The 14,562-nt window shown below is 41.9% G+C and overlaps 1 protein-coding gene across 8 annotated transcripts in view; it reads left to right on the plus strand.

The window, feature by feature from the left end:
- TRIO (trio Rho guanine nucleotide exchange factor) overlaps positions 1-14,562 on the plus strand; it is a 371,165-nt gene that overhangs the window by 224,410 nt on the left and 132,193 nt on the right. For all 8 annotated transcript variants that reach the window (XM_063664670.1, XM_054489144.2, XM_054489145.2 and 5 more), the window contains exons 17-21: positions 150-341; positions 818-967; positions 5,691-5,805; positions 9,504-9,619; positions 12,564-12,686. In XM_063664670.1, the coding sequence (XP_063520740.1) occupies positions 150-341; positions 818-967; positions 5,691-5,805; positions 9,504-9,619; positions 12,564-12,686 (696 nt within the window). The remainder of the gene's footprint in view (positions 1-149; positions 342-817; positions 968-5,690; positions 5,806-9,503; positions 9,620-12,563; positions 12,687-14,562) is intronic.

Raw genomic sequence — 14,562 nt, forward strand, 5'->3', positions numbered from 1 at the left:
GCTGTGCTTTTAGAAGCGTCCTAGTGAGTATTAACTGAAGGTATTTCCACAAAATCATGAAGAACAGAGTAACTGTAGCCATCCTGGTTCCTTTCTAGTCAGTGGGGCACTCTAACAAATACGCCTTCCCTTTTCTTCTCTGTCTCTAGAAAACACATCAGAGCGCGCTGCAGGTGCAGCAGAAGGCAGAAGCCATGCTACAGGCCAACCACTACGACATGGACATGATCCGGGACTGCGCTGAGAAGGTGGCGTCTCACTGGCAGCAGCTCATGCTCAAGATGGAAGATCGCCTCAAGCTCGTCAATGCCTCTGTCGCTTTCTACAAAACCTCAGAGCAGGTCAGGGGAGAGGTTCCCTTCCTTGAACTCTCCACTGATACTTTATTTTGAGCTTAATTTATTGGACAACTCAATCATTGTTAACATGTCAGTGGTTATTGAACCAATCAGTTGCAAGTCAAGCAGGGAAAAGGCATGCTGGAGTTAAAATTATTCCTGCGTACCTAGATGTCAAAGAATAGTAAGCTAGAAAGTAGCTGAGAAGACACCTCTCTTCTTGTCATTTAAACATAGGACCTGAAGCACATTAGAGAGAGACAGGATGTTTACTTTGGTTTTGTTCTTTCTCTGGAAAGTCTGCCTGCTTTTGACCCTGTTGTTGTTCTCCAGCCAGGTAGAGCCCATGGCTCCTTCTTATGGTCTTGATCCTCCTGACAGCACCTTCATCCCCAGAGCCCGACTGAAAGGGCTTTCCAGGGATACCAGTCGGCAGTGGCAGATGCCAAGTCTGAGCCTCAAACTTTTCCTGCTCACAGGTCTGCAGCGTCCTCGAGAGCCTGGAACAGGAGTACAAGAGAGAAGAAGACTGGTGTGGCGGGGCGGATAAGCTGGGCCCAAACTCCGAGACGGACCACGTGACGCCCATGATCAGCAAGCACCTGGAGCAGAAGGAGGCATTCCTGAAGGTAGGGGCAGCGCTGCAGGACAGTGCACCCATCAGAGGCTTCCTGCCTGCCAGGTGTGCATGGCACAGTCATCGCTTCCCAAGGGAGCCTGCCCACACCTCTTGCCTGCTGTGGAATGTAACAGGGGCAGTGTTGCATCAGTGAGAAGTCAGCTGAAGAAAGAAAACCTTAAAATCTTTTTCATGTGTGATTGCCCTGTCTTTCTAGTTTTCACAGGGAAATAGCTAAAAATCTGTATGAATAAGGATTAGTTGGAAGTCACAATACCAGGTGATTCTGGAGACAGAGTGATTGATTGATTGATTGATTGATTTGGTGAAAAACAATACCTATAGCTTAAAATAATCTTCCTTTGGAGACTTAGTCTTCTCATTCCCTTCATAGGGAATGAAGATTGTTATCTTAGAAGGGGTGTAAGCACAGCATGGAGTAGACACGGTGCGAGCGCCACACGGCTTGTGGTGGCAGTCGCTGATACCTACTCAGGAAACGCTTCCGACAAGGGAAATGTGTCACATGCAGACCAGGCTGGGAGTTTTCTCTCTGAGAAGCTTTAAATGAGGAATTTTTCAAGACTGCTTTTTCTTTTCTTTTTTTTTTTTTAAATTCAGAAAAAGGGTCTCACTTTGTCACCCAGACTGGAGTGCAGTAGTGCAATCAAAACTCTCTGAAGACTTGAACTTCCTGGGCTTAAGCGGTCCTCCCACTTCAGCCTCTCTAGTAGCTGGGACTACAGTGCTCTGTCATATTTTTATATATGTCACATTTAGTCATACATAGTCACAGACGTGCTTTGGAACAGTTAAATTTTTCAAAGTAGTTGAAACATTTAGCAACGTTTGGTGCTGAATGTTCTATGTTGCATTCTTGGGCCCTTACAGAATTTCTGAGGCTCTGCTTGTTCTCACTACCCAGACCCATTAAAAGTAGGGGTGGTGGTCACTTTTCCTCCTTACCTTCTCATTGCTTCAGCGTTCCCACCTCTCTGACCACTTTCCTGTTACACTTAACACTTCTTGTGTTTTTTTCTGAAGTCCATCATCTGACAGACAGAGTTATTGTTTAGTCTGGCAGGATAAATTGTAACTCTTTGGAAATTATATCTGGTAACTTACTTTGTGCTCCCACCACAGTGATTTTCTTTTTAAGCAAGCTCCCGGGGTGAAAAAACCATCACAGTTTCCAAGGTCATTCATTATAACTATGTCAACACCTTTTTAAAGCCCCTGCCCCCAACATGTCCCTACTGCTTAAGTTTACTAAATGCTGACTACTGTTAGGATTTTAAGGTGGAATCATTAGTATTTTCCCCTCTTTGTCCAGGATCCGTTTAGTATGGAAGAAAAATGAATACCACTTAGTTCATGTAATTAAGATAGCTATTTAGGTAAAATTACAAAACAAAAATACAGGCGGTCCTCAAGTTACGGTGGTTTGACTTGTGATTTTTGGACTTGTTGGTGCCAGTGCGCTGTGCTGTTCAGTAGAACCTGTACGTCAAATGCTATACAACCATTGATTTTCACTTTCAGTGCAGCATTCAATAAATTACATGGGATAGTCAACATGCGATTATAAAATAGGTTTTTAGATGATTTTGCCCAACTGCAGGCCAAGGTAACTGTAGGCTTAAACCGAGCACATTTAAGGTAACTAGGCTAAGTTAAACTGTGATGTTGAGTAGATTAGGTGCAATAAACTCATTTTTGACTTACGATTTTTTTAACTTACAATGGGTTTATCAGGGTAAATCAAGGAGCACCTGTAATCACAAGCCTTTTTGGATCCCTTTGTTCAAATAGAATTTTATGGTGTTTGTGTATAGGATATTGAAGTACCTTTTTATTATGGAAATTTGAAGATATATACAAAAGTAGAGAGAATGGATTCTCCTCCTATTTTACTCCTCACCCAGCTTCACTGATTATCAATATATGGGCATATATCCACCTTCAGTGGATTATTTAAAATTCTAGATATATCATTTTATTTGTGAATTTAAACATTAAATTCTCCCTTTCAGAAATACAAATAAAATGCCATTATCATATCTTTAAAATTAATAGTAATTCTTTAATATTATCTGAAATCCAGCATTGTTAAAATTTTTTTGATTGTTCTGTAAAATGTCTTTTTTTTTTTTGAGACAGGGTCTTGCCTTGTCACCCTGGCTGGAGTGCACTGGTGTGATCATAGTTCACTGCAGCTTTAGACTCCTGGGCTTAAGTGATCATCCCACCTCCGCCCCCCTAGGAGCTAGGACTGCAGGCACTTGCCACCACACCTGGCTAATTTTTGTATTTTTTTATAGTAATGGGGTCTCCTTATGTTGCCCAGGCTGGTCTGAAACTCCTGGGCTCAAGTGATTCTCCCACCTTGGCCTCCCAAAGTATCGGGATTACAGATGTGAGCCCCCACACCTGTCCTATAAATGTCGTTTTATGCATGGTTTTAATTAAGATTCAAACAGGGTCCACATATTGTTTTGGTTGGGTATCTCTTTTGAATCACTTTTAATCTAAACAATACTCCCTCCTTTCATTACTATTTATTAATTGAAGAAATAGATTCCTCAGATTGAGGCATTTCCCCCATTCCAGATTGGTAATTACATCCTGTGGGGTCATTTAGCACCATCCACAATTTCTAGATTTTTGTTAGGTTGTGAGCCTTGATCAGAGCTGGTTTGAAAGTTGGGGGGGTGGGATGGGGGGTGAAGAAAGAGAGGCGGGGGTGTGAGAGAAAGAGAGAGTGTGCAAGCGAGCTTGGAAAATCTTGCCAGTGGTGCTTGTACTTCCTATGGGGTTACTCAGGAGACATATAATGTCTAGTTTTCTCTTTTGTCTCTGTGATTGGTAAGAAGATTGATCAGTGGTTCAAGTATGGTGAGTGCAGTTCATCCCTCTGTACTTCCCATCAGCCTTTCAGCTAATGGGGTTAGTACCCAGTGGTAATAACTGTTTTTTAGAAATTGCAAAATGGTGATACTCTAATTCTATTATTTCCTTTGGCCTCGATTAGCTAGAATTATTCCCTCTCAGCTATTTGGTTATTCTAAAATGGAGCTTGTCCAGAAAAGGCAGAGTAAATGCTTGCTTGATCCTTTTTATTTGCCATTTTCAGGATAATGAATTGTTGCCATAGCAACTTCTACATATGACTTTTTTTTAGTATCCTCATGGATTTAAATATATTTGGTGTGTTTCAAAGCAGTCACTGTCATTTATCTTATAACATGCAGCTCATCCTATCCATAGGAGCCCTTTCAAGGCAGGTTGCTTAGCTGTCCTTAGCCATCACCCTCGTAGTCTTCAGCATCTTCCTTGTTGTTTGGTTTGACAATGTATTAGTCCATTCTCATGCTGCTATGAAGAAATACCTGAGAATGGGTAATTTATAAAAGAAAGAGGTTTAGTTGACTCACAATTCCATAGGACAGGGGAGGCCTCAGAAAACTTACACTCACTGCAGAAGGGGAAGCAAACACGTCCTTCTTCACATGGCGAGGGAAGGAGAAGAATGAGAGAAGTACAGGGTGAAGCAGGGAAAAGCCCCTCACAAAACCATCACATCTTGTGAGAGCTCACTCGCTGCACAAGAATAGCATGGGGGACCACCCCCATGATTCAGTCACCTCCCATGAGGTTTCTCCCCCTGACATGTGGAGATTACAATTTGGATTACAATTCAAGATGACATTTGGGTGGGAACACAGAGCCAGGCCATATCAGACAACTTGAAATTTCATACAGATCAGTAGAGACTCATGATGTGTTTTTCTCTTAATTGAAAAAAAGATAGCCTCGCTCCATCTACTGAAAAAGTCTGGAAACAGTGACCAACCCAAAGGCCCTGATCATCCCGAATGACTAGACTGTGGGCTGTAAATACCATTTAACACTAGAAGAAAAGATAGAGCTCCTTGAAGAAAAGATTAATTCCAGACCCAAGACAGGAAATGCACAAGATGTTTCCAATTCACGTATAATTAAAGAGTTTTTTCCTTACCTTCTTTGATTTTATATTTGTATTCTTTTATCTAAAACGCTTATTTTAAAATATATGAATGAAACTGGTTTGGTTTATCCTGCTGCATAAACATAAACACATATTGTCAGTTACCACAATAACATCACAAAACAAAGTTTCAACCAGGGTTGGCAAACTCTGAACTGAGGGCTAAGTTGGGCCACATCGATACAGTTTACCTGTCACCTGTGGCTGCTTTCATCTGTTGTTTGTTTGAGTAGTTGTGACGGAGAAACAGACTGTGTGACCCACCCCCCGCCCAAAAAAAAAAACTGAATGTGTTTACTGTCTACCCTATATAGAAATCCAGGCCCACCCCGGCTGAGTTCTGCAGCTCAAGGGCACTCCTTAGGCCGTGATCCAGGGGCAGGCCAGGTGTACAAACCTCTCTGACTGGACAGAGACAGGGCTTGTCTTCCTCCACGACCGTAAGCCAGGGGCTGCCCTCTGTTTCCTGCCCTGTGGGCCTCTCTGTAGGGCAGAATGTAGCAGCAGGTGTCATCAGAGCGAGGGCTTCAGGAGAGAGAGTTTTTTTTTTAATTGAATTAGATTTCTTCCTATGCATATTCTAAACCAGAAGGTGTCCAGAGAAATGTTTTAGGTAAAGACACATGTTAGAGTCCAGTGGTGTATACTCCAAATACACGTTTGTAGAAGTCAAATTAGCAACACATTGCTCTCCATTGTTTTTTAGGCTTGCACCCTTGCTCGGAGGAATGCAGATGTCTTCCTGAAATACCTGCACAGGAACAGTGTGAACATGCCAGGAATGGTGACTCACATCAAAGCTCCTGAACAGCAAGTGAAAAGTGAGTAGAGCTGGGAATCTCCAGGGGCGGCCCAGTGCATGCCTGGCAAGAGACAAAAGGAGCCTGCATGATGTGTTCTGAACTCTCAACTTCAGTTTCATTTTAAATGTCCATTTCATGTTAATGAAGTCCTTACTAATGATCTTAGTTTAATAATAAAAACATTAAACAAATTTATAGGCTGATATTATATTGAATAGGTTGATAATTTATTGAATAAGTTGAAGAATATAAACAGGGAGAAAATGCAAATTCAGGATGATATTTACTGCCATTGGCTATTTTGTTAAAGTAAGTGAAAAATAGGGGGAAAGGGAAAACCAGAGTTATCTATAGGCAAGGTATTTTTAAAAGCTCAAATAGAGAAAATACATCCCAATTTTACCAGTATAAAGTATTATTAATTTCATATATCTAAGGCATAGTTAATAAAAACAAATTGAAAAATAATAATATATAGGTTATATCATTTGAGTATAAAAACCTATAAAACCATGTTTGTGTGTGTGTGTGTGTATATACGTAAGTGTTTAGAAAAAGGTCTGGGAAAACACATACTAAATTGTAATAGGATTGATGTGGAAGGAAAATGGATAAAGAAACTAAGGCACAAAGCAAGTAACTTTGACCAGGGCTACACGGCCTAAGTTTAGTTTTATAGGAAAAAAATTGTGATAATCAGTTAGCAAATGATTCATCTCACACTTTTCAAAACAATATGATTGGCAAAAACTTTCTACATTACATTCTACTGTCTGCTTATCTGATTCATCTATTAGTTGTCACAAAATTTTGTTACACCACTGTAATTCTCTAAGTTCTATCAATAAAACATATGTATTGATGGGCTTTTTCTTCTGGAAAAATGTGCAACTCACAAAAGCAACCATTTTTCTGCGTGAATAAGTCTTCTGGTCCAGCAAGTTATTTGCATTGATAATTGGTTTACTTGGCTCATTTCCTGTAGAAATAAGTTCACCCATCTCTCAATATTGCTTTTATTTGTTGGTTGTGTCCTGTCTTTTCTGATTGAAGATATTGTGGTCCTTTCTAGGTTGCGCTGGTTTGACACCCGTTTATGTGTGAGAGGGAGACTGTGTTTCGTTTATTCCCTCATTAGATCTTCATTATGCCTTTGCTGTTGTATATCCTAATGTTGGATGCTGTGAAGAATTAATAGAAGTGTTCTGTTTCCCTCAGAGCCTACATGGGGGTGAAAGGTTTATTTATGCTCGAATCAGTCCACTAAGTTCCTGTAAGAGTAATGGTGGCAGAAAAGACAGTGTAACCCCAAGGCACAGGCAAGGAGGAGTCTCAGACCACATGGTCAGAGGACCCTCCCCCCCCCCACCCACCCCAGGAGCCTGAGGAAGCCCTATATCCAAGAGGGCACTTAGCACTGTTGGCTGCTCACTTGCCCAAGATTAGTACTGGCTCAGGCAGAGACTGTGGAAATGAGAGATTAGGAAAAATGTGTTAGCTCGTATTCATTTTCATGTGCAATATTTTCATGTAAGTGATAGCTTAATTTTTTAGCAGACTTCAGATTTCAAAGTTTTAATTTATTTCACTAAACTAGTTTACCTCTTCAGTGGAGTAAAAATAACAGCATGACCACTGGTCCCTGGGGGATAGTTGGCAGTGTCTAAAGGCATTTTTAATTGTCATCAAAAGTGATGACACCATATTGTCACCATAAGAATATGGTGGTATTTAGGTTGATAATGGTAGAGATGGAGAAAAGTCAATAAATTTGGGGTTCATTTTGGAGGTAGTATTGAGAGAGTCTGTTGTTAGGCTGGATGTAAATGCTGCTCTTCTGTTCTTACTTATCACAAAGTACACCCTGCTAGGAACTCAGTAAGTATTTGTGGAAAACTTCCTATATTAATGGTTTTCTAATATAATAAAGTTACCAGGAACCCTTTATTTGATTTGCAGTTTCAGTCTTGGGAATTTTTTTCTTAAGTTTTTTGTTTGTTTCATAAACTTCTAGAGCAAAACAGACTTAGTGTCAAAAACTCATAAAGTGTACAAATGTATGTAAGTTAACCTAATTCCTTAGCTACTGGTAACCACTGTCAAGACTTTCGTGCAACCTGTCTGTGCATATAAATGTAAATATGTAGAGAAATATAAACGTGTATATTTCACTCACCCATCCCACTTTTTAATTTGTTACAAAAATGGGACTATATTACCTTGCAACTTGCATCTTTCACTTAATAATATATCTTAGTCATCTTTCTATGTCAGAATTTAAAGATCTGCTGTTCTTTTTAATACCCAGTATAGCATTTCTGAAGTTAATTTGACCTGTCCCTCAATTGATGAGTCATACATTGCTGCCCATTTTCCACTATTCTAACCAGCACTTCAGTGTTCAAACATCTTTGTACAGTTTTGAATACTTGTGTGAGCACTGTTCATCTGAAAGATAAGTTCCCAGTTCAAAGGTATGCATGCACCTTTTCAGTGTCATTCCCTGGGATCATCGTATTCAGTTTTTCTCCCTCCATAGTAGAGGATCGTGATTACCTGTTCCCTTACTCTTTCCAACACTGGATCTTATCCGTCTGCCAGGAAAGAGGTGAAAGATGGTCTCATTGTTTGAGGTTAAATGTGTTCCTGTATATTTAGTGACTGTATTTTTTAAATTGTGAACTTCACATTTATAGGCTTTGCTCATTCTTCTAAAGAATTGTTCATCATTTTTCTGTTGACTATTCTGTGTCATATGTTCCCAGTGTTTAAAAATTTTTTGTCTGTGCACCAGTTTTTGGTGGTTCTTGTTTGGTTATGACATTTTAAATGTTTGTGTAATGTGTTTTTTGTTTTTTTTTTTTTTTTTTTTTTTTGCTTTATAGCTTCATGTTTCTCTGCTTCCCCACTTCATGTCCTTTCCTCTCCTAAGGGGTTATGGTTTTGTTTCTTTTTTTTTTTTTTTTTTGAGATGGAGTCTTGCCCTGTCGCCTAGGCTGGAGTGCAATGACGTGATCTTGGCTCACTGCAACCTCTGCCTCCCAGGTTCAAGCAAGTCTCCTGCCTCAGCCTCCCAAGTAGCTGGGACTGCAGGCACCCACCACCATGCCCTGCTAATTTTTATATTTTTAGTAAAGACAGAGTTTCGCCATGTTGGCCAGGCTGGTCTCAGACTCCTGACCTCAGGTGATCCACCCACCCGCCTCAGCCTCCCAAAGTACTGGGATTACAGGCATGAGCCACTGCGCCCGGCCTGGTTTTTCTTTTTTTTTTTTTTAATCCACCCTTGTTGATTATTACTCCACCATTTTGATACAACCTTTAATCTATATAAAGCTCCATCTACACAAGGTTTTAATAGTCTTGAAAAAAATGCTGATTTTTTTTCAGCTATTGTCGAATTGCATATTATAAAATTGTGCATTATGTCGAATTCATATTACAAAATACACATATCCCACGAATCCATCCAGCCGGAGGTATTCCAGACTGACCTTAAATTTTCCAGTGGTTTCTTTATCGTAAGATGATCAATGGAGGTGAGAGTGAGAAGAGGTCTGGTTGACAGGCTCACTGAGACAGGAAAGCAGTGCGATTCTTTATCATGCTGTCTTGCCATGGCATTTGCATAAAAGTCTAAATAAAAAGGAGTGGAATTTTGCGGGTGTTTTAATTGATTGCAAGGACCAACATACATCATTTTTTTTTTCTCTCAGATATCTTGAATGAGCTCTTCCAACGGGAGAACAGGGTATTGCATTATTGGACAATGAGGAAGAGACGGCTGGACCAGTGTCAACAGTACGTGGTCTTTGAGAGGAGTGCCAAGCAGGTCAGTGCACACCTGGTGCCCAGCCTCCCCCCAAACCCCCGTGCTCACACCTGTCTCCACAGAGAGGCTGAGCTTGACATTTCTGCCATCTTGAAAACCACTTTCTAATGACAAACAGTATGGCCTTCTGGTTAAGTTTGTTATAAAAAGAAAACCCCACAGCCTGGTAAAAGCATGTCACTCAATGATTTTGACCCTCAGCAAGTGTGCCTTCCCCTACTGTCTTTACCTCATCTCTAAGACAGCAAAGTACAAGTAATAATGACGACGATTATTTAAAAATTATTGGGGAATCTTGGTTCTGTACTTAGGTAAATATGATGGATTTTTTTTATATTGGTGTATTTATATTTTCAAGACAAAGTTTTTATTTTTCCGATTAATCAAGTTAAAATTAAGTAGGAAATGTGACAGAATATCTTTCCTTTTTTCTTTTTCTTTTTTTTTTTTTTTTTTTTTGAGACAGAGTTTTGCTCTTGTTGCCCAGGCTGGAGTGCAATGGCACGGTCTCAGCTCACTGCAACCTCCATCTCCCAGGTTCAAGCGATTCTCATGCCTCAGCCTCCCAAGTAGCTGTGATTACAGGCGTCCACCACCACGCCTGGGTAATTTTTATATTTTCAGTGGAGATGAGGTTTCACCATGTTGGCCAGGCTGGTCTCGAACTCCTGACCTCAGGTGATCTGCCTACCTTGGCCTCCCAAAGTGCTGGGATTACAGGCATGAGCCACCGCACCTGGCCCAGAATTTCTAATAATTTAGTATAGTCAAAAAGTGTTGATGTATCAAGGGGGTATATTTGGAGTATCCCCTTCTTAAGTCATTTTGGGATGAAGTGCTTCTGCCTATATCATCAGTCATGGAAGAAGATCATTTTATTGTAAAATCTGACCCCATCTTAAATATTAAGTTTCCTGTCACTTCTGTTTTGCCTTAATGGTAGCTTAAGAATCCGTAAACTTTCATCCAGAATTTGGGGGGTCTGGAGGGAAGCACAGGGGAGAAGGTGATTCCCCCAGTGTCTGTGTGTGGCCCGGCCCTGGTCTGGGTGCCTTAAAGTCACCCAGGGCAATTCTGTGATGACAGTTGGTGTTGACCCACGTTCTGACCGCAACACGGACCCATCTTCTGATTCCAGCTTGCAACCTCATATGCAGCTGATCCAGAGCAGGCATTGGATACATGCTTTTTAGCTGAAGAAAAATTAACTTTCTTAGCAGAGGTTTCCCACTTAAGGAACAGCTTTTGTTCCAATTTGAAAAATGTAAGTCTCGAAGGACGCAGCCCGTGCTCAGAACGGCTCAGTTCCCAGAGTTGGATGAACTGGGTTCTTAGGCCAGGGATCTGGTGCCCCGCCTTGGTCCTTCTCTCCTCCCGGTGACGGGCCAGGTGTAGCCAGCATGTTCCCAACAGCCAGGTGGCATGCAGTCACGTTCAGTAAATTATACTCTCTTAACATTTTATTAGACAGTTTAACCATATTTAAGATCATTGGAGGCCTGGTTAGATTTCTAATTAGAGATGGTTTCGGGTTCTTTTCTCACATAACTATATTATCTCTCTTGAAAGACAATCCCTCAGCTATAGAGAAGCAAAATTGTACATAATTCTGTTGGCAGAGAAAGATAATGGAATGTATTGTTGCATTTTCCTAAAGTCCGCTTATTCACCGAAAATAAAATCCTGAAGTGCGTGCTGTTGCAGGTGGTGCCCCATCTGCCTTCCGGCCGTTCCGCTTCTGTTCACTCTCACAATATGCAGCGGATACCCAGTGCTTTCACAGACCAGCCTCCAGGGCTCTTGCAGATCTTGCCTTGGCGCGCGCCCCTCCCGCCTGGTGGCCACCCACCCCAGGCCTTGCTGCTCTCCTTCCTATCTTCCGCTCTGGTCATTGCCTTTCTTGGTGCTCATTTGTGGCTTGTTCTCATCTCTCTTTCCTCTTCTGTCCTTTCTGTGTGCGGTCTCCCAGCCCAGGCCTCCATTTCTAGTCTCCGGATTCATAAATCCCAGTTACATCCTTGACATCGCTCCACAGTGACTTTATGAGAAGCAGAACTGCACTCTCGGTTCCCTGTCTCCGTGTCCCTTTTGTCTTACTTGTTGTTAGAAACGACTAGATGTGGTGTTCTCAGTTCCCTCTTCCCCGCGCCCCGCCTCCTCCTTCGCTCCTTGCTCCTGGCTCCTCGCTCCTGCACCAGGTCCAGGAGGCACAGACCTCTGGGTTTCTCAGCCCTGTCCTGTCCTGTCCCGCTTCCCACTGCTGCCCTGGCCATGTCCCCTTGCCCCTCTGCTCCAGGACGCTCCCCAGGGCGGCTGCCTCCCCTTTCTTTCCACTCTAGTCCCTTCCTGAAAAAGGCTCATAGTAGTGGTTTCTTTCATTGTACTTTTATTGTGCCTTTAGGTTCATGGTTACAAGAAACTCAAACTATTTTTTTTTTTTGTGGGAGTGTAAATTAGTTCATTACGACAGTATGGCGGTTCCTCAAGGATCTAGAACCAGAAATACCATTTGACCTAGCAGTCCCATTATTGGGTATATACCCAAAGAATTATAAATCATTCTACTATAAACTCATGCACACGTATGTTTATTGCAACACTATTCACAATAGCAAAGACTTGGAACCAACCCAAATGCCCATCAACAATAGACTGGATAAAGAAAATGTGGCACATATACACCATGGAATACTAAGAAACTCAAACTTTTTATTGTTGCGACATAAGCGATACCATTATAACCATCTAGAATGTCCTTTTTAAAAATTTTGTAATTGTGATCAGACTTCAGTTTTATTTCAGAAACTTGTCTCTCTGGGAGGGAATGCTTCTCGATGCTGCCAGCCTTGGTTTGTGATTTGACCTTTAAATGAGGTGCTCGGGGCTTTGGGCTCCTCTCAGGAATGTTTAGCCCTCTGACTCCATTCATTCCTTCCCATTCCAGGCTTTGGAATGGATCCATGACAATGGCGAGTTCTACCTTTCCACGCACACCTCCACGGGCTCCAGTATACAGCACACCCAGGAGCTCCTGAAAGAGCACGAGGAGTTCCAGATAACTGCAAAGGTGGGTTCAGAGTGTACTTTGTGTCGTGGCCTTTAAGTCGAAAGCGAGTCTTCAAAAATATCATAAAGAAATACCTCATGAGATTGGAGAAAAGGATGACCCAGTGGGCTGTTCCACATTAACTGGAGGATGCTTCCTCCTTCCGTTCACGTGTGTCCCTCCATGTCCTCCACCTCCTCCCTTCATCTGTGTCCTTTGTCCCTCTGATGTCTGTGAATACCGCCATCTCTCTCCTTTTCTTCCTTGTCCTTCCCATTATTCCCTTCTACACTTTCCCCTTCCTGTTTACTTCTCTAAGACGTTTTCCGAGGACTTGCTATTTTTGTGAAACACTATTTGGTGTCCCCAAGTTGACCTTTATGTATTCTCGGGGTGTTTTCTTTCCTACACCTAGGGGTGTTTCACAATCTTTAGATGGTGAAAACTGTTACAGTCGTGTTGCTTACGCTCAGTTCAGCCTGCAGTTGTCTGTGTTTTATGGTTGGCAGAGTCTGTGTCATCGCCGCTGTTAGTGCTTGTTCAGAGGTGTCTAAATCTTGAGGCATTTTCATTTTTCTCCTGAAAATAAAAATAAAATTATGAAATCAAATTATTTTTATGGCGTATGCCATATGTGAGTAAATATGGCTTTATGAGGAAAAATATAAGAATCTGCATATTGACCTGAATGTTGTCCCAATTAAGACTTATACCTGCAGAGGCTGAGTCCTTCCAAGAGCTCACAACAGTTTTGAGACTCTTTTCAAGTCACCATTGCAACCTGTGGGGTTGTTGTTTTTCAGAGTCTGAGTATACATCCTTTGTAGTATTTTCTGAAGCACCTCTATTGTTGATGACAGATTTTGAGTTTTTGGAAAAATCTGACAGTTATTTCAAATGTATAAGAGTGGGAAATAAATGATAAGCGGGATAATATTTTTGGTTAAAAAGAAATGTTTCTATAAAGTAGCAAGATTGGTTATCTCCTGTGGCCCCTACCCTGGCTTTGAAAACATAACAGGAATTTTTCAGTCATGTAGAGAGAGGACAGCTACTTTGTATTATGTTTATTTGTCCATGTTTATGTTTTCTGTTACTATTACTGACTCTTCCTGCTCTTCTTTGCCACCCTGTGCTCCTGGTCCCCAAAGCTCTCCTTTCCCTCGGCCCTGAGGTGCTGGGCTCTCTCCTTTTCCACGGCTCCTATCCTGGAGGCTTACACAGGCAAGCAGGGCTGCAGAGAGACCAGGCATGGGGGGCGCAGCAAGAAGACCCGGCTCAGGGTGGGGGTGTGGTGAGCACTGGGGGAGGGCAGGGCGCAGGACCATGGGACAGTAGCCGCCATCAGAGGCACAATGAGCACTAAGGAGGGCTGCCCCACCTTCCCCTGCAGGTAGGGATCATGGCTTTTCCTCCTGCACATACACACCTGGCTGGACAGTTTTCACTTTTTGTTAATATTTAGATATTAAATAATAGTTATGCACATTATATGATCTGTATTTAGGGGCGTGTGTGTGTGTGTGTGTGTTAGACATGGGATCTTGTGTGTGTGTGTGTGTGTGTGTTAGACATGGGATCTTGTGTGTGTGTGTGTGTGTGTGTGTTAGACATGGGATCTTGTGTGTGTGTGTGTGTGTGTGTTAGACATGGGATCTTGTGTGTGTGTGTGTGTGTGTGTTAGACATGGGATCTTGTGTGTGTGTGTGTGTGTGTGTTAGACATGGGATCTTGTGTGTGTGTGTGTGTGTGTGTGTTAGACATGGGATCTTGTGTGTGTGTGTGTGTGTGTGTGTGTGTTAGACATGGGATCTTGTGTGTGTGTGTGTGTGTGTGTGTTAGACATGGGATCTTGTGTGTGTGTGTGTGTGTGTGTGTTAGACATGGGATCTTGCTT

The sequence above is a fragment of the Pongo pygmaeus genome, chromosome 4 (assembly GCF_028885625.2).
Source record: "Pongo pygmaeus isolate AG05252 chromosome 4, NHGRI_mPonPyg2-v2.0_pri, whole genome shotgun sequence".
Classification (NCBI taxonomy): Eukaryota; Metazoa; Chordata; class Mammalia; order Primates; family Hominidae; genus Pongo; species Pongo pygmaeus.